The sequence below is a fragment of the Neophocaena asiaeorientalis genome, unplaced genomic scaffold (genome assembly GCF_003031525.2).
Source record: "Neophocaena asiaeorientalis asiaeorientalis breed wild unplaced genomic scaffold, Neophocaena_asiaeorientalis_V1.1 scaffold807, whole genome shotgun sequence".
Classification (NCBI taxonomy): Eukaryota; Metazoa; Chordata; class Mammalia; order Artiodactyla; family Phocoenidae; genus Neophocaena; species Neophocaena asiaeorientalis.
In genome coordinates, this window is record NW_020173723.1 from 86,748 (window position 1) to 104,750 (window position 18,003).

The 18,003-nt window shown below is 44.5% G+C and overlaps 1 protein-coding gene across 5 annotated transcripts in view; it reads right to left on the reverse strand.

The window, feature by feature from the left end:
* Positions 1-18,003, reverse strand: part of SORBS1 (sorbin and SH3 domain containing 1) — a 239,950-nt gene that overhangs the window by 56,982 nt on the left and 164,965 nt on the right. For 4 of the 5 annotated variants that reach the window (XM_024750684.1, XM_024750683.1, XM_024750685.1 and 1 more), the window contains 3 exons: positions 8,366-8,413; positions 8,107-8,236; positions 6,280-6,394 (listed from right to left, as the gene is read on the reverse strand). In XM_024750684.1, coding sequence (XP_024606452.1) covers positions 6,280-6,394; positions 8,107-8,236; positions 8,366-8,413 — 293 coding nt within the window. Of the gene's footprint in view, positions 1-566; positions 651-6,279; positions 6,395-8,106; positions 8,237-8,365; positions 8,414-18,003 lie in introns of all 5 variants that reach the window. The other variant, XM_024750680.1, reaches the window with a different exon arrangement.

Here is an 18,003-nt window from a genome sequence, read left to right on the forward strand (position 1 = left end):
TGGGAAATATTATCCTACCTCATAGAAATCATTCCCTAAAAGTCACCTGTAACAGGATGGCATTCGAGGATCACCTCTGCATAGAGAGGCCTTTTCCACTTGCACTGGCACTTCCCTTGCATGTGTGCTTCTAAAATTTCTATTCTAAGCAGTGACAATGCTGGTCTTTCTCAGTGTGTAATGCATTGTCCTGGTTGTCTTCAGTAGACCATGAAGACTTTGGTCAAGGAACTGAACCAAAGGCCAAAATAATGCAATCTACAAGGTGTGTGATATTTGTTGCTAGTGGCGGGAGGTCCTGAAACAAGCAATGACTTAGCCATGTCTCCTGGGGGATTTTCTAGCAAGAAATACTGTCCAGAGCTCACTGTCCTTTCTTGGTGAAGTAAAGCAATGGAAAGCTCACAGGTTGTAGCGAGAATAGACAATCCCACCACTGACAGCCAACAAGGCTGCTCCCCACTTCCTGAATTCTTTACAAATAGGTCTGATTTTTTTAGCAGCAACAATGCATCAACAGCACTATTAAAAAAGGTGTCTATAACCACTGAAGCTATTAAACTTACCGGTTTCCCAAACTCCAATTCCGAAAAGAATTTATACCAAGGTTCATTCTTTAAATCTATCTCTTCTGGGCTTATATCCCGACTCTATAGGGGTTGGTGATAGGGAAATGGAAGAAAGAGAAGGATAACATTATGCAGAGATTACATAGGAACCGGCCAGTAGAGATGCAGTGGTTTCCAGAAATATACAGCACCTGCATTCAACAGCAGCGATCATCCATTTCTTTATTGACATGAGCAAAATCAGGGGAGCTGAAACAGGCGGGAAAGGATGTGTTTATGAAAACAGGCACACTGAGGTAGGGAGCAGTGAGGGAGGCATTCTCGGTCCCAAGGCAGAGGGACGACAGATGGAGAATGCTGCACCACACTGCCACCTTCCCAACAGATCTGAACATGGGCATGACAGTTTCCCTTGGTAATTTTCGGAGTGGTGGGAGAAAAGAGAGGCCTTATCCCTCTTTACAAAGAGCTATTAGTTAAGAGCAAATAGCCTGGGGAACACATCAAGCGTTTAGCCATCTACGCCAGATGAGTACAGCAAACACTTTTCATGGGCTAGTACAGTTTTAGTACTTATTTGCAAGGCTGCCTTAAGGGTTTCAAAATAAGCAGCAAATACTGACACTTTCATAAAAGCCAATTTGTTAATACTGCATCTTTAATGGCACATGAGTAGGTGGAAACCATGTCCCATACAGAGTAAAGTGAAAGATGATGTAAGTAAAAACAGTAGACACAAGTGAAAAAACATTTTAAACAAGCATCCATGGGGGATGAATACAGACAGAATATACTGTGTGTTCTACGAAATAAACGTTAAAGAACTAGGGAAAAAAATAAAGCGAGGGAAAAGCTGAACAAGACAGATAACAGAACGATAGGTGGGGAAAAAACTTCGGGGTTATGTTACAAAAATAAGTTAGAGTTCTCATTTTATACGACTCTGAAAAGTAGTTCACAGACTGATAATATGATTCCATGGGATTTCATGTTGAATCAAATATTTATAAAGTTCTGGTACCTTGCTCTGTGGAAGAGCATGTGTTTCCGGAAATAATTAGTTGGAAAATGAATGCCTGGAAAGCAAATCAGGTTTCCCCTTAATAAACTGGAGATATGGTCACATCAGATAGAAGTGTTAGAGGCTCACGGCTTAATTCCTACGGGTATATACGTTTCAAAAAATCTTGATAGTCACAAAACAGAGAGGTGGTGATATTCTGACAACAATATGAAATAGTAAATGTACATTTTCCACTGTGATTGAAAACATCATAAGAAACTTCACGCCCTCAGGGCCACGACACATGAGGTAGGAAACTGCAGATCCTGTGGACGCATCTCCAAGTGACTCCTTCACAAAGCTGCTCCTCCTGGATACATTTTTCTTAACATTCAGTTAACAGGTCTTTTGTAGCTTACTGAAATGACTGTAAACTTCCTTAGTGACCTTTACCAATCTCTTCTAAAAATCCCTATAAGAATCTTTACCATTATTTCTACTTTTGCTTTAAATAGAGGAAAATATGGCAGAGGACTTTTCTTCAACAGAAATTAACTGGATAGACGTTAGTTGAAATCAAAGGGAAATATATATTGAAACAGAGTCTAAAACCTCCTCCAACTGTCTTTAGGGGTGTAGGGCTTAAATCTCGGAGAATGCGTGTTCCTCCTCAATGGCTTTTGCAATTATGTAAAATAATGGATTCTGTATTTATTCAGTGAAATGAGGTGCAATATCTAGGAAGACACCACTATTCAGGAGAGACAGTTTAGACACAGGGACACCCTAGATCCTTGTATGATGGGGTTCCATGAAACCTATTTCATGTTTATTATTTTAAAAGACTATTTATAAATTGCTCTCTGGGAGTAGTTTCTTTTCATTAAAAAAAAAAAAAAGTATCAACTCTTTCAGGAAACTGCCTGAATGTTCTGGTTCTCAGTCCTGAAAGAATTAACCCATTTTATTGTCAAAGGTTGTTTGCAGATTGTTTTACTGCTGAGGTTAATGCTGGGCAGGGAACTGAGTCAGGAGGTATGTCAACCAGCTTGGACCCAGAGCAGCCAGCCTCAGCCCTCTGAGCTGCCAGAGAGAAAGTGAAAGAGGCAATATCACACAGCATTTGATTCTGCATTTATAACTCCGCTACAGATCCAAGTACAGAACGGACAGGCAGGAAACGTCCTTTCTAGATGCAGAACAGGCTCTCTGTACTGGCAGGCAAAGCAGATTCCACAAGGCCAGGCTGAGTTCTCTGCTACGGGTGGCTATCTTTTCCCAGCTTGGCAAAATCCTCAGAAAAGGCAGGTGACTTGAGAGGAACAACTGATTGTCCTGAAGGACAGTTTTGCTGCTTGGACGGGAGCCAGAGACTAGCTTCAGATTTTAATTAAATAATCTGAATGTGGCCCGGTCATTTACACGGCACTTTATAATGGTCATAGATCTTTAACCCACATTATCACACGTGATCCTCTCACTCAATGCTTCAGTGAGGCTGGCAGGCCAGATAATAATTTCATTTTACAGATGAAAACACTGTGGTTCAGAAAGGTCAAGCGATGTCCCAAGACATAAGGCAGAGTCAGAATTCGAACTCAGAACTCAGACCTTGCAATTCCTAGTCCAGTGCTGTCTACATTTCTCATACTCCCCATGAGAAGGGGGCGGGCCTGCTTAGTTTGTGGATGACACCAAGCTAAAACAGGGGCAAGTGACAGACTTGAAAAGTCAGGAAGGAATTCAAGGTGACAGTGAAATGGGAAGAAACCAAGTTGGGTAAATCCCCTTGTTTTATTTACACTTTCAAATATATATCGTGTCTGTAATAACGATTTTAATGTCTGTCCTTCCTACTATACCCCTATGGGAGCAGGAACTCCAACATCTAATGCAGAGCTCGGCACATCAAAGTTATTCTATACAGCAGACCCTTGAACAGTGTGGGCAATTAGGGGTGCATGCAATCGAAAAATCCAAGTATAATTTACAGTTGGCCCTCTGTAGCCACGGTTCCTCTATATCCACAGATCCAACCAACCACAACTGTGCAGGGCTATAGCATTTACTATTGAAAAGAATCCATGTACAAGTTGACCGTGCAGTTCAAACCCATGTTGTTCAAGGGTCAATTGTATATATTTATTGAATTGAGCTGAAGTTCAGTTCTATAAGGGACTTTGGAGGAAAGTAAAAGGAACACAGCCTGAAAAAAGCCATTTCTGACAAAGCAGGGACTGACCAACAGGTCTCCAATTCCAAGACCAGAAGAGAAGAAAATGGACTCATACTATGATAAGAGGGAGGCCAAACAGTGATGAAGAACGTCAGATGAGTTTGCCAAACAGCTGAATAGGTCACCAAGACTGAATCTCCTGGGGGGATTCTGAAGGTAGCACAGTGTTTATCTGTCTGGGATGCTGTGGGTTTGCTCCAGGAACAAGATGTGCTCTAAGGCAACCTTTACGGCCTACTCTTCAACTCTTTGTGTGAACAACAGATAGAGAGATGTGCCTGTGAGGCCACAATTTAAATTGCCAGGCTTAAGCAGACACGAGCACCTCCAACTGGAAAAGAATTGGGGGGAAAAGTGGATTTTCCCCCTTAAAAGGAGATGTGCATTTCTGAGAGCACATTTAGATTCTACATCTGTCTGTCTCTAGTTAGTATACTTATTCAGAGTTAACAACAACAAAAATGTGTGTGTGTGTGTGTGTGTATGTATGTGTGCGGTGGTGGGGTGGTGGCTGTGGAAGGAAGGGGGTTCCTCAAATTCTGGTAAACCCGACACTGGAAACCAAAAGGCAGGACTCACGTGCTGAAACTCACATTCCAACGTTTCTGCTCATGTGGCAAAAATAGCGGGAAAAGAAATTCAAAAGTAAAGGACGAATTCAACCCCTGTGAAGAGTAGACTGTGAAAAGATGAAGATTCTCTCTGAAATGAAAAATGACTCTTTGGGAAGAATAGCGCTAAATAGAGGGAGAGGCACGAAACTAAAACAGCTGCACAGTGTTGTTCCCCCCTGGCCAGCCTTTGGTGTTATGTCCTAACTGGGTTGGCCCAGGTCCTGGTACAACCAGGGGGCTTCCTGTGTGGGAACACCCAGATGGTGCTTGGCAATCCACATGTATGGTCAGCACAACTCCCCTAAGAGGGCCCCGTGGGCACTGTGTGCTACTTTTCTGGGTTTGTAAAAACAATATAAATGATCCCAAGGACTATGACATGGAAGACATTGTGACCATTGTGGTATCAGTGAGAAAAATAAAACTATGTTACTGTTTTTTTCCTAGTTTTGAATAGTGGTCAAATTATTAGGAACGAAGGAAAGGAGGAGGAAACAAAGAAGAAATTAAGGGGCAAGCCTTCAATAAATCAATGACCTTCTATGAACAATAATAAATAATAAATTGCCAATACAAAAGCACCCAAAGGCCTACAGAGTCTCTAAAATCATTGAAGTGTACTGACAGGTGATGGTGTGTCCACCACTTGTTAGGCAAGTGTTGGGAATATACTCAAAGGACGTGACATTCTTTCTAGGAAGACCTGTATGGAGGATTACCTTCCGTACTTGTTACCTTCTAAGAGAGAGAGAACCTCCAATGCAGGGTTGAGCCAGAGGCAAAATTCTCCGCACCTCTCAGAACTTTTTGCTTAAAATTACTGTGGTACACAGTAAATGCTGAAGAATGACAACTCTGAAGCATTTCTGTGACCTGTTGAACCTTTTTTCCTAATTAAAATTACTTATCCCTTTGTGTCACCTTTTTATTAGAAGTCAAATCAATTATTCCTTAAAAACATGTAGAGCAAAAGAGGTGGAGGGAGAATAATTTGAGCCCTCATTTCAGAGGCCTACTTATTCTGGACTCAGTGTGGTAACAGCATTTTAATAAGAGTCAATCCCCAGCGTGATAATTCCATCCTGCTGGCACAGCTGCAGGATTTATAGAGCTTTGGAGGATCCCTTTAACCATGTTCAGAATTCTGAAACCAGCTTTTTCTAATGAAGGGTGAATTAAAGGAAACGTGATCGGCAGATATGAAACTAGTCAGTTTGTAAAAATTCTCCCCTGCTTTTGCAGGGTGGTCTGCTATGCCCATACAGGCCATTTTCCCCACTGATAATTGCTTGGAGATGCGAACTTGTATAGGGAACCATAAACCAGACTGAATATGAAACTCGTCCTCTCTATTGCACTTGTCAGAAAAGGAAGACCTAAAAGACATACTCTAACAGCCGGGGGCTTTTTCCCCCCAAGTCACATCATCATATTAATTATTTGGCTTTTAACGATGTACTAGTAACTTCTACAAACTTTGCGCATGTTCAAATAAGAGTCACCTAAGAAACCCCAACTTTAGTCCAGTTAGTAATAAGCCTGATAAACGAATGGTTAGGTGTTTAAAAAAAGATAGTGGCAAAATCCACCTTACATCACAAAATTTAAAGTTAGTGAAAACCATGAGCAAAGAGAGCAACAAAGCCACAATGAGAGGATTCTTTCAAAGCATTCTTGGGACTTATTTTGTGAACACCTGCAAAAATGAAAAGGGTAAAAATGCTTCATATTTTCATTGTCTTCTAAACAAAGCAAGTCTATTTCAAGGGAGAAAGAATGTAATCCAAGTGCACACAGTGCATCTGGATTAAAGAACACAGGCAGGGTGAGACAAAAGAACTCTAATATGCACATTACCATCTTTTCGCTGGTCAGAACGGAGGACTTGCCCGGCTGATACTCGTAAATGCTTTTGGGTTCTGCACGGTATTTTCTTGTATCCGCTTTCTTATCTGGGGGCTCCCAGTCGTTTCTGTAGAAAGGAAATCCTATTAGAGCTATTTTCATGAAAATTGGCATCCGACAGGTCAGACTTTGGCTGACTCTAGTCTAATCAAGGAATTTTTATATCCGAGGCACAAAATCGGACTCCGCCCAAAGCATTTAGTTGTGCTGGTTTCCTTCTTCAAACAAACAGATCCCTGTGTTCGCTTCACAAAAGGCTTGAGGTGTCCTGTGCTCACAACCAGACACTGGGAAGCAGAGAGAAGAGAAAGAGAAGAAAGGAAGCAGCAGCAGCGGCAGCAGCAAAGCTTGCTCTGGAAAAATCCTTCACCTTGCTCTGCTCTCAGGAGCTTATCATTCCCCAGACATGCCTGTACTTCCCACTCAGGCTAGTGCAGTGAGAGAGAATGCAGGTCCCGGAGCCAGGCAGCTGTGGCTCCAGCCCTGCTACAGCACTTGCTAGCTAGCTGATCTGGGCCAAGCACTTTGCCGCTACCTACCTTAGTTTCCTCATCTGAAAAATGGGGTTGCTTTAAGGATTAAATGAGACAGTATGTCTCAGCATGTAAATCACCTAGCAGAGCGCCAGGCCCCCAGGAACCACTCAATAAATGTTATTTGTTATTATAACCATGTTCTTCTTCCCTGTTCCACACCCCATCCGGTAATCATCAAAACTGCAGCCTTTGGCACAAGTACTTAACCCGATCCAGTGAGGGATTTCAGAGGATACATGAAGCCTTGGAAATTATTTGCAAAATTTTTATACATGTACCTAACTGCACTTTGCACTGTGATATTATATTCAGTTTTTCCTGCGAGGTTATAAACTTCTTGAAGGCAGGGACGATGATTTATGTATGTTTACATTCCTCCATAGCATCTGGTTCAACCCGCACACAGAATGTACCCAGTAGGCGCTCGATGAACGCACTTGTAAGGATTTATGGGTATACCCAGCCTTCCTTTCAGAGTAATTATCAAATTCCTCAGGCAGATGTCACTTACGTATATGTGGGATTTCAAAAACAGCCGTTCATTTGTCTATGAAGATGGAAATAGTTTGGAGGTGTGAAACAGTGTGTATTTAAAGGAAAAAGAAAGAATTCAGTTTGGCCAGGGCCTTTTTGTGGATTGAGAAGTGGTGGAAGAGGGAGCTGGGAGACGCATGGGACACCAGTCCAGATGGCACAGGAGGTTGCTCCAGAGGGCAGAAGAGTCAATAAAAGACAGTCGGGTCATCTGGTGCGGGCATTAACAGATGACTGATATCATCACAACCATGCGAGCCTTATGCTTTGATAATGTGTTGAATAAATAAATAGATACTAAAAAGCGTGGCTTCATTTTAAAATTATATTCTCTGCTATGGGCCCCATCAGTATGCACAGAGTATAAAAACACATGACAAATCTTACGGCTAAGATTTCTCTTGTGAAGAGGTAAAAAGGGATGATAATTATCGTCAACATTATTAAGTGCATACTGTGAGCCAGGCACTACTAGAAATGTTACATGCAGCATCTTGTTTTACCCTTGCAACATGCCTATGAATGCAAAATATATCCCCATTTTACAGATGAGAACACTGAGACTCAGAAAAAACAAATCACTGCTAATAAGTGACAGAGCAGGGATTCAAACTCAGGTCTGCTTGACTCCTGGCTCCAATGCTGCCTGACACAGAGAAAGAGATTGTATATGAGAACCTAAAATCACAGAGCTGATGAGAGCACTTACCTTTCCGGGCTTGATTTTAGCGAGGAAGAGCGGGTCGGGAGGGGAAGTGTGGCCGACCTCTTAACTACCTTCTCACCATCAATGTAGTTCATCTCACTTTTTGAGCGCGGCACAGAAAGGGGAGATTTTGCTGGAGAAGGAAAAAGTGGGCTTTAAAAGAAAGACTTAAAATAGATGAAAACTCAAAACAGGAAGATGTCTTCCCTCGTTCACCACTCTCCCTTCCTCCCCTACAACCAAGAAATTCTAAGTCACTTACTGTCTTCAGAAAAGGAATATCGAGGAGAGTACAGATCTGAATCATCATCTAGTGAACAAAACAAAACGTGATCAGGAGACATCCGGCTAAGGTGAGAGAACAGAGTGACACGTCGCCCACTGCCACTGTCCTGCACCGGCATCCAGCCATACCCGGGAGCCCAGCGGACAGAGAAGGAGCCCAGCACCAGAAGCTACACCACGGCAAACCACAGTTCAGAGCTGGGTTTGGAGAACCCACCCAACCAAACAGACCTGTAGTCAGGAAGGTACATTCATGACGCCTGGGGAAAGACTGCTCCTGACACCCAGAAACACACGGAGACAAATAGCCAAAGGCCCTCTCGAGAGAATTTCCACAAGCAAAGCTGGTCCCCAGCCTGGCTGAGTGGGAAACGGGCTGAGATAGATGCCTGGGTGCTCGTGCTGTCTCTGGTCCATACTGCTGAGTTTCATGGAGCCCCCAGGCCTGCTGGGTGGGATGGGGAGGCCTGGGGGTGTGGTTTCCAGCTGCCCAGCTCAGCTGTGTCCCATTTCATATGCTAGGGTTCCATATACAATATCATGGAGCAAAGAGGTACTGCAGCTAAGAAAACACTTTGAGAAACCCCTCATAATCATGTTTTGATTCCCCCTCTAACTGGTTCCTCGAGTAGCTTTCCTTTCTTGGCACCCCACATGCGCTTGGCAGATGTGGTTACACAGTTTGCTCTGCAAAGGTGCTGCTCACGGAAAGTGCAAACACACACGGGTTTCTGTGGTGGGGGATGGCTCTCAAAGGGCACAGCACACGTCCCCAAATAAGTGGAACACCGACTGGGGCGCTAAGACTGGCAGAACAAAGACAAGACATAAATCCTTCATGGAGATGGCTGCATTGAACTAAAAATGAGACCACAGCTTCACTCACGAGAATAGGTTTTTCTGCTGGGACTGTCCTGGAAACCCAGGATATTTAATCACTACATCCACGATCCCACGAGGGATCACTACATCCCTCCAAAGAATTTCTCCAACAAGAGTTAGGCTGAAACAGCCTCTCCCGTTTTCTAATAGCTCGCTAACCTGAATTCAGAATTCATGAATATGGAATGAAGACCCAACTCCTTCCCTTAAAATCAGTAACAGCTCTAACAGAGCACATGAACTAGCCTGCAAAGACAAGTCAGAGAATCCGATGTAATGTGTCGATGGCTAAGTGTCGGTCAAGTCCTTATCTCCACGCAAGTCATTTTAAGTTTCAGAGCAGAAAAGGCCAGAATATTTTATAAAATGTAAATAAAGCTCACACTGCTATTATTTTGAGTATTATTCAAAACCAGTCTATCTCCCCTTTCGTCTCCCCATTTTATCTGTCCCAGGTCTCCCCAGCTCCAATAATGGAAAAGCTTCAGGTACCAAGATATCTTTTATCCTCCCTCCCTCCCTCTTGTTGCTTTGATATTGACTAATTCTTATCCTTAAAGTTGAACAGGGCTTTTGCTTTTTAACACAACTTGATTATTGTACTGATAAAATGCCACAGCACCAAAGAAAACGAAAAATCAGCTTTGAATGCAGAGATTTGATGGGAAAAATGGTGCCTGCCAAATGAGTAGTTCGCTTAGTTAGAAACCAGTGTAAGTAGTGTTTAAAATCCAGCCTAGCATTTTAGCTCAAAACACTGTATCTCTCTGAATCATGGGGAAATGACAGCCTAGGAGCAGATGGTAAGGTGAGGGTTAACTTATAACCTCGCTCTTGAGGTAAGCAGCACAGTTTTCATGAGGGAAAAATGGCATTTTAAACATTCAAAGATCTTTGAAAAAATTCTCAGCTCTTTAAAAGTTTTTGCTCCCTAGAGCTTTCTAATGTGGACTTCTAGAGGACTTGTTAAAGGAAAATGAGAAACAGTTCTTCTGAGATGGAAAAAAGAAACAGCATGGCTTGGGCAGTTAATCCGTGTATTTTGAAAGTTAGAAGAAGTAGGAAAGAGAGGGGTGGGGGGTGAAGGCAACAGAGAAGTTTGAATGACCGAACCTCCTTAAAGCTGTTTCTTACTTGGGGTAAGTGGAAAAAGAAATCTCCCCCATCTCAGGCTAGCACAGGGCAGGGGTGTCTCCGTGAACTAGCTTTTCATTTTTCCCAGTGTCCACAGCATCCAAGTCTGACACGTGGATTTCAGTTCATTGACTTTCAAGTGGGCAAACTGAAGTTGCACAGGTTCATCTGGACACTAGCAGTAAGGACAAGCTCCAGGGGATGTATAATTTATTCTTTTAATATGTAATGTTTGTCTTGCAAATCTAATGGGAGAAAATTTTACCTACATTTATGAATAAAAATAATAGCTGCTCCCATTATTAAGAGCCTAATAGTAACTGGTAATTTACTAATATTGCCTCTCTTAATCCTTGCAAAAACTCCTGGAGGTATGCAAATATCTATCTTAGAGACAAGGAAATTAGGGCCCAGGGAGGTTAAGCAAATCTGCCCTTAGCCATACAGTGAGAAAGACAAAGCAGGAATGGATTCAAGGTCTTTCTGAACCCACTTCCCTACCTATGCTGCCTCTCATCCCTGTGATAGGGATGGGACTTTGTTCTACCCTCATCTGCCCAATCCTGGGGAGAACTGTGGCTATTCCATTATCATTTTTATTAGGGAAGAGGCAGGGGAGGGTGTTCTTTTGAAACTCGAGTCACGCACTGCAGTGCTGGCCAGGCTGACTTCTAGCCCTTGAAGCCTTTGCTCTACTTTTCTGCAACACGCAAAAAAAAGTTTCCTGAGTTACCCCACCACACTTCCAGCTTTCCTCCTGCTCTTCTCCAGGGAAACGGGTAAAACTAAGTCACTCTTGCTACATCTTTCACTTGCTGCTTCTTGTACCTTCTCCTGGCAGGCTAAGTCTATACTGGGACAGGTGGAGATGCAGCTGGAAATACATTGAATGGGAAAACCGGGTGTAAGGTTCACCTTCTGCATTTCTGTACACCAGAGCTGGCCAAATAAGTGTGTGTCTAACCATAGTTGAGACACACTAAATGAAATGTTTCTCAAGTTGTCTATGAACACAGATATCTCTATGCATGAAATCCTGCTTTCACTCTTTCTCCAAGAGTCCTTTCAAAGAACGTCCTAGTGGGCTCAGCAGAGCCGGGATCTTGTGATTCCTGCTTGTGGTGGAGCCACACGCTGACTGTGTCCTTCAGAGCCCCAAGCAGCAAACATCAAATCTTGGCAGCAATACCCAGAACTTCCTGTGCCAGTGACTTCCAGAAAATTCTAACACTGAGCAGCATTTACTGGGGGTGAACAACTCACTCCTGAGCCCTGAAGACCCCTGCTGGGCTTTGACGTTTGCGCACCAGTGACTGCCCTCTGGGCTTTGGCAATCTGTTCTTGGAGGCTCCATTTGGGGACAGCTACTCTCCTAAAACTGCCAGGAGGCACATAATTGCCTTTCCAACCACAGTAACTTTAAATAGACTAAAAAAGACTTCTTCAGTTTTTTTTTTTTTAAAGAATTTATAATAATCTTAAAGACACTGGAGAAAGTGCTGTTTGTTCTATAAAAAGTGTGTAATTGACCAAAATGGGATGACTGACTAAAAGCAGTATTTGCATAATCGCTTGCCTATATCAATTAAATTTCAATTTTATGCATTTGTTAGGCCTTTAAACTTAAAATTATTTTTCTAATATCAGTGGCTCATTTTTAACACAATCTTTTTCCACTGCTCAAATTAATCCCTTTTCCTGCTTTACCCCACACACTCAGGAGGAGAAAGGATAAAGGGGTCGAGACAGACACCCACACACCCACCCAACAAACAAAAATGGTCAAACAAAAATGTACGCAGAGGTGGGTATAAAGGCTAGGTGGGATTGCGGAGGAAGAATAAGAAAAAGGGGGAGTGGGGCAAGATAGTCAGGAAGAGTCCAGGGAGCTTGGGGGAACAGACCCAAAATCGTCTATGTTCTGGTTGGAAGCAATCAAATTCTAAACATTGAAAAAAGATCAATAGAGGCTGTTAGAATAGCTACAGAAGACAAATTCAGAAAAAAAAATCAAATGTGAGGAGTAAAGAGAATGAGGTGGAGCAGGATGGGAATGAAAGGACCAGAGGGCTGGAAGACAACTCACCGGCCTCATCTCCCGGGGCGTCCCTCCCTCGAAGGTGGAAAGGGACTCACTGCTACTCTCTCTCAACTATCTCGCAGGTCAGACTTCTGCGCTTGCTAAGCAGAGGAATTCTGGGCAGCTCTAGTTAGGGGAGCAAAGGTGATGGCTGCAAGCACTCAGCCCCTCCTTCGGGCAGTACTCGCTGGAGTTCAGGCACAGATCCTGGCCAGGCATCTTAAGGATAGAACCATTTGCTTGAATTCAAGCAAAATAAGCCTATTCTTAGAAATCCTTTAAGGCCAGTAGAGGATTATCTTAACTCAAATATAGATATGCTTGGGAAAATCAGCCTCCTAAACCCTTGCCTTAGTGCATCCCCATCTAGGAATGGGGAAAAAGCTCAGTGAGACTGACCACTATGGCGTGGTAAGTCACCACAACCTGAGGATGTCCTGAGGTTGTGTCTTTTTTTTTTTTTTTGGCATTATGCGGGCCTGTCACTGTTGTGGCCTCTCCCATGGCGGAGCACAGGCTCCGGACGCGCAGGCTCAGCGGCCACGGCTCACGGGCCCAGCCGCTCCACGGCATGTGGGATCTTCCCGAACCGGGGCACGAACCCGTGTCCCCTGCATCGGCAGGCGGACTCTCAATCACTGCGCCACCAGGGAAGCCCCCTGAGGTTGTCTTAAGTCACTTCACCAGGAGGTGGCAGTGGCCACCATCAGCCTGACAGCAGTGGAAGAGGCATCCAAAAGCAAGGGAAAAAGCTGGTCTCTGAGACTTCACCCTTGGCTGATACGATAGCCCTTTATCCTGACAGGGCCAAATGGGTTCTCACCGGCATGGACCACAAAGTAATACACCAGTTACTCGGCTTTGCTGACGTGGAGGCATCATTTGAAAATAATCTCCCATTTTCTTGACATGAAGCATGTCAAGAGAGCCAGCATCATCTGGCCATGTTCAGAGTAGAAAAGCGTGTTCTTTTCAATCTGTATTCCCCACTCTCATTCTACATTCAAATCCCCAAATTTGCATTGGCGAGTATCTCCTTCCTTTTTTGGAGGTTGAAAAGGGTGGCATTCCTCCACTGCAGCGGTTCTCAGCCCTGATCATGTGCCAGATTACTTGGGGAGCTTTCCTAACCTCATATTCCTGGATGCCACACCGGGAGACTCTGGCTCAGCCGAGCGAAGCATGACCGACTCAGAAGCAGGGCAAGCTGGATGCCTGGAGTTAGGCATCAGAGAGCCCCTGGCGAAGGGGCCAACCAAGAACACAGAGTGCAGCAGGAGAGGGAAAGGAATCAGCAGAGGAAATAAAAAACCCATGTCTGGGGGACCCCAGAGACCTGGGTTTGGATCCTGGCTCTGCCACTTGCTGTGTGATCTTCCACAAATTATTTAACCTTTCTGAGCCTCATACCCTTTATTTCCAAAAATGAGGACTTACCTCATGGGGTTGCTGGGAGGATGAACATGAGGTAACAATTATGACGCACCCAGCATGGAGCCTTGTCTTCAGTAAGGGCTCAAGACATGGCAGTGCCAAGCACGTCACTGCAGTGGTTGTGCTATTATCACTATTAACAGGGTTCCACCACAGGGCTACTTCCTAAGGCTGGAGGCAGCGGAGGAGTTTCTGAGGCTGTTTCTCCACAGCATGTCCCTCTGGCTCCTGCTTCAGGAAGAAACCATGGGCAGGATGTCTAGCAGCCCCTCCATGGTCTGGGTGCAGCCGTGGGTGGCGCAGGCTCTAGTCTCTATCAACATCCCCTCTCCCCACGCCCACAATCAGAAAGACCTAGAGGCATCTCAGATGCTGGGAAGGGACATGTGCCTTTAAGAGAGAGACTGGAGTGTAATTCACAGACAAGTAGCTTTGGGTCAGAAAGCAAGGAATGATGGGCAGGAGAGGGTGGGTCAAGTGAAGGTCTAAAAAAAAAGAAAGTAAAGTTATCCCCAAAGGATTTCTGGTAAATTCTTTTTATTTTTGATAAGCTTTCTAGGGACCAGGGTATATAGAGAAATTATAAGAAGTAAGTCTTCTGAATTCATTCTACGCTTCCCAAATTTCCTAGCCCTAATTCCTCCCAACGACCCCATGAGATAAAGAATAATCAGACATAACCATTGCTCCTGTCCCACAGAGTGGTGTCAAAGATTATAAAATGACTAGAAGTGACTGCACCTTGTTGGAATTTACAGGCTTCTTTAAAAGTACATTTTAAATCTCACTGATTAAGACATGATAATTCTATTTATCTTCTGAAAGTCTGGCCAGAAGTTTACTTTTTCACTGTAGCTGAGGGCGGGGGGTGGGGGAAGGTTGCTAAGCCTGACACAAACTTTCACATAATCCTTCACTATTTAGGAGAATCAGCTTTGAGACACTTAGAAATGTCTTTTTTATATTTTATAATCAACTAGAATTTAGACAAAAGGCAGCCGACCTTAGGCTAGGTTTTGATAGGTTTATTGTAAATAATTCTAGTTTCAAATTCTGAGTTCAAACAAAACAAAAAAACCAGCAGTAACAACCGTCTCCTCCCCGCAGGGGACAGACTCCAGAATGACAGCTCACATTTCTCAGTAAATCCGTCTATTTTTTAATGCTCGTTAAAAACTATGCGTAGGGCTTCCCTGGTGGCGCAGTGGTTGAGAGTCCGCCTGCCAATGCAGGGGACACGGGTTCGGGCCCTGGTCTGGGAGGATCCCGCGTGCCGCGGAGCAACTGGGCCCATGAGCCACAACTACTGAGCCTGCGCGTCTGGAGCCTGTGCTCCGCAACAAGAGAGGCTGCGATAGTGAGAGGCCCGCGCTCCGTGATGAAGAGTGACCCTCGCTTGCCACAACTAGAGAAAACCCTCGCACAGAAACGAAGACCGACGCAGCCAAAAATAAATAATTAACACCCTTCTTTGAAAGGGATAACTCCTTCCCATGTTAAGAAGGGTGTGCAGAGCCCAGGGCCACCGGCTGGTAGCACTGGGGCTGGAGTGGTACCAAGGGCAGGGCTGAGGAGGACCTGCCAGGACTCACAAACATCTAAACCACAAACCTGAGACTCTCTCATTACTTAAAAAAAATTAAAATGAAAATAACAATTCTTTAAAGTGAGCTAGCTCAAAGATTTCTCTCATTTGTAAAAAGCCTTCATCTAATTGAATACATCTGTGATCTATGTCTGAATCTGTCATCTAGGCAAGAGCGGGGGCGAGACAGAACCTACCCTGTTTTTAAAAAAATCTCCAGGGAAGAAGACTTCTTAGAAACTTGTGTTCAAGTCTAATCATCTTGGTTATTATGAATCTTTTATATCCAATCTAATTTTCTTCCTCTTGATCCTTTAAGATGATTTCTTCCTTTTTGGTCTTTGAAAATAAAAACTGGTAAGGTCTGCTTCCTAAATTATAAGTGAAAACTTATGTCATTGCTTACTATTTTTTTCCTTTTTTGGCTGCGTTGGGTCTTTGTTGCTGCACCCGTGCTTTGTCTAGTTGCAGCCAGCGGTGGCTTCTCTTGTTGTGGAGCACGGGCTCTAGGCACGTGGGCTTCGGTAGCTGTGGCTTGCGGGCTTTAGAGCGCTGGCTCAGTAGTCGTGGCGCACGGGCTGAGTTGCTCCGCAGCATGTGGGATCTTCCCAGACCACGGATCGAACCCGTGTCCCCTGCATTGGCAGGAGGACTCTTAACCACTGTGCCACCCTTAACCACTGCCCCAACCCTTACTCTTTATGCCTCGTGGTAAAACAAGCCCGACTTGACGTGTACCACCAAGCGGACGGTATCGTCAGCCAGGGTTGCTAGGTGCTGCGCCTGATGACACGGCAGCTCCGGGTGTGAGGCCAGAAGGCAAAACCCTTGTCTCCAGCTCAGCAGGCTGCCTGGAAGCTGCTGGCACTGCCTGCGACAGGCCTAAGGCATTCTTCCAGGCTGATGGGAGTCACTGTTTTTCTCCACAGGACTCTTCCAGGTGGCCTTCCTCTGCCCATGTCTATGGGACTCTACACCTTCAGGCACGCTGTGTGCTGGTCACCTTCCCTAGAAAGGGATCCTATCTTATGAGTGGGTTGGGTTCTCCAAGTCCAAATAAAGCACAAATCAAAAACTGCATTTGATCAAAATTACCCTAAAAAAATTTCTCACTCATCCAGTTCAGTTTGTTGTTTCTGAAGCCATGCTTTTTGGCTAGAATCAGCACCCCAAGAGCAAAAAACTAGGTTATCCCACACCAGATAGACACTTGCTGGAAGCAAGGAGGTCACTGATTAAAATGAAAACAACAGCTTTTAATTTTTTAAGTATCGGTTCCTTCCGTAGACTTTTCTTTTTGTTCACAATAGGCCCCAGGCATGAAAGGGTTGGAAACCACCCGGCACATCACAGGGAGACTAAAAATGGAATATGGTATTTGGACTAAAACTGTATCTGACACATCTCAGCATGTCATTGCATATATGTTAAGTGATCGGTAAAAGTCTGGTGAATGACTGAATGGATGACTTCAATGACGAGGCGGGTTGGGCAGGATGGTTTGCTGAGCTGATTGGAACAGAGAAGCACTTGAAGACAGGACTGCACTGGGCTTCATCCCTAGGAAGAACTCTGCTTCTGAGGTCAGCAACACTCTTCAGGCATGTGCTGAGGACCTACTGTGTGCCAGCAAGGTTTTCTGGGGCCTTCTGGACACGTGCTCTCACAACTGCCACCATGCTAGACCCAGTACGATGAAGTACCCTTGTCTAACTCCCTGCCTGACATGGGAGAAAAGAGGACACGTCTTACTCACGGCACTGTCCTCAGCTCCAAGGACAGCATGTGGCACACACAAATGCTCAATACTACTTGAATGAATGAAGCTCGGAGCACTCAACATCTCATCCTAGAAGAGCATTTAATCAAAGTGCCTCCTGCCGACCCCACCCACTCCTCTCTTTCTGGGTCACTCATCTAAAAATCAGACAATCCCTACGATTAGAATAATTCTCAGGATGTTGCCCTTCACTCACCTTTTAGAACCTTCTTTGACACCTAGGCTATTTACCCCAGAAACAAATATCTTTTTAGATACAAGTGTGGCCATCCTCCCCCAGCAGGTCCAAATTCCTAGCCAGCTCTTTCATGAAAAGGTTTCTAGCTTGGTCAAAACCCTTATTTTCAAGGGCTATCATCTCCCACCACGACTGAATCCCATACCTGGATACGTCTTGGGGAACTCCCTACCAAGGAGATATACCTGGAGATACACCCAGGACAAGAGGGGCCCAGTGGAGAGTTAGTTGCAGATATGGGAACCAGGTAATGTTTCTCTTGCTGACGCTGGCACGTCTACCTCCTGCCCATGAGCCATGATGACTCAGCTTCCCCGAGTCAGTGCGCCGCCACCAGCATCACGTGACCACCCCCAAATACAAAGCCCTGGGTATCTGAGTACAGGCAGCTTTTCCCAGAGCCCCACACGTTCAAAGTATCGTAACGAAGCCACACTGGTTACCCCATTAATCTTGTAAACTCCAAGGGAATAGGATTAAAT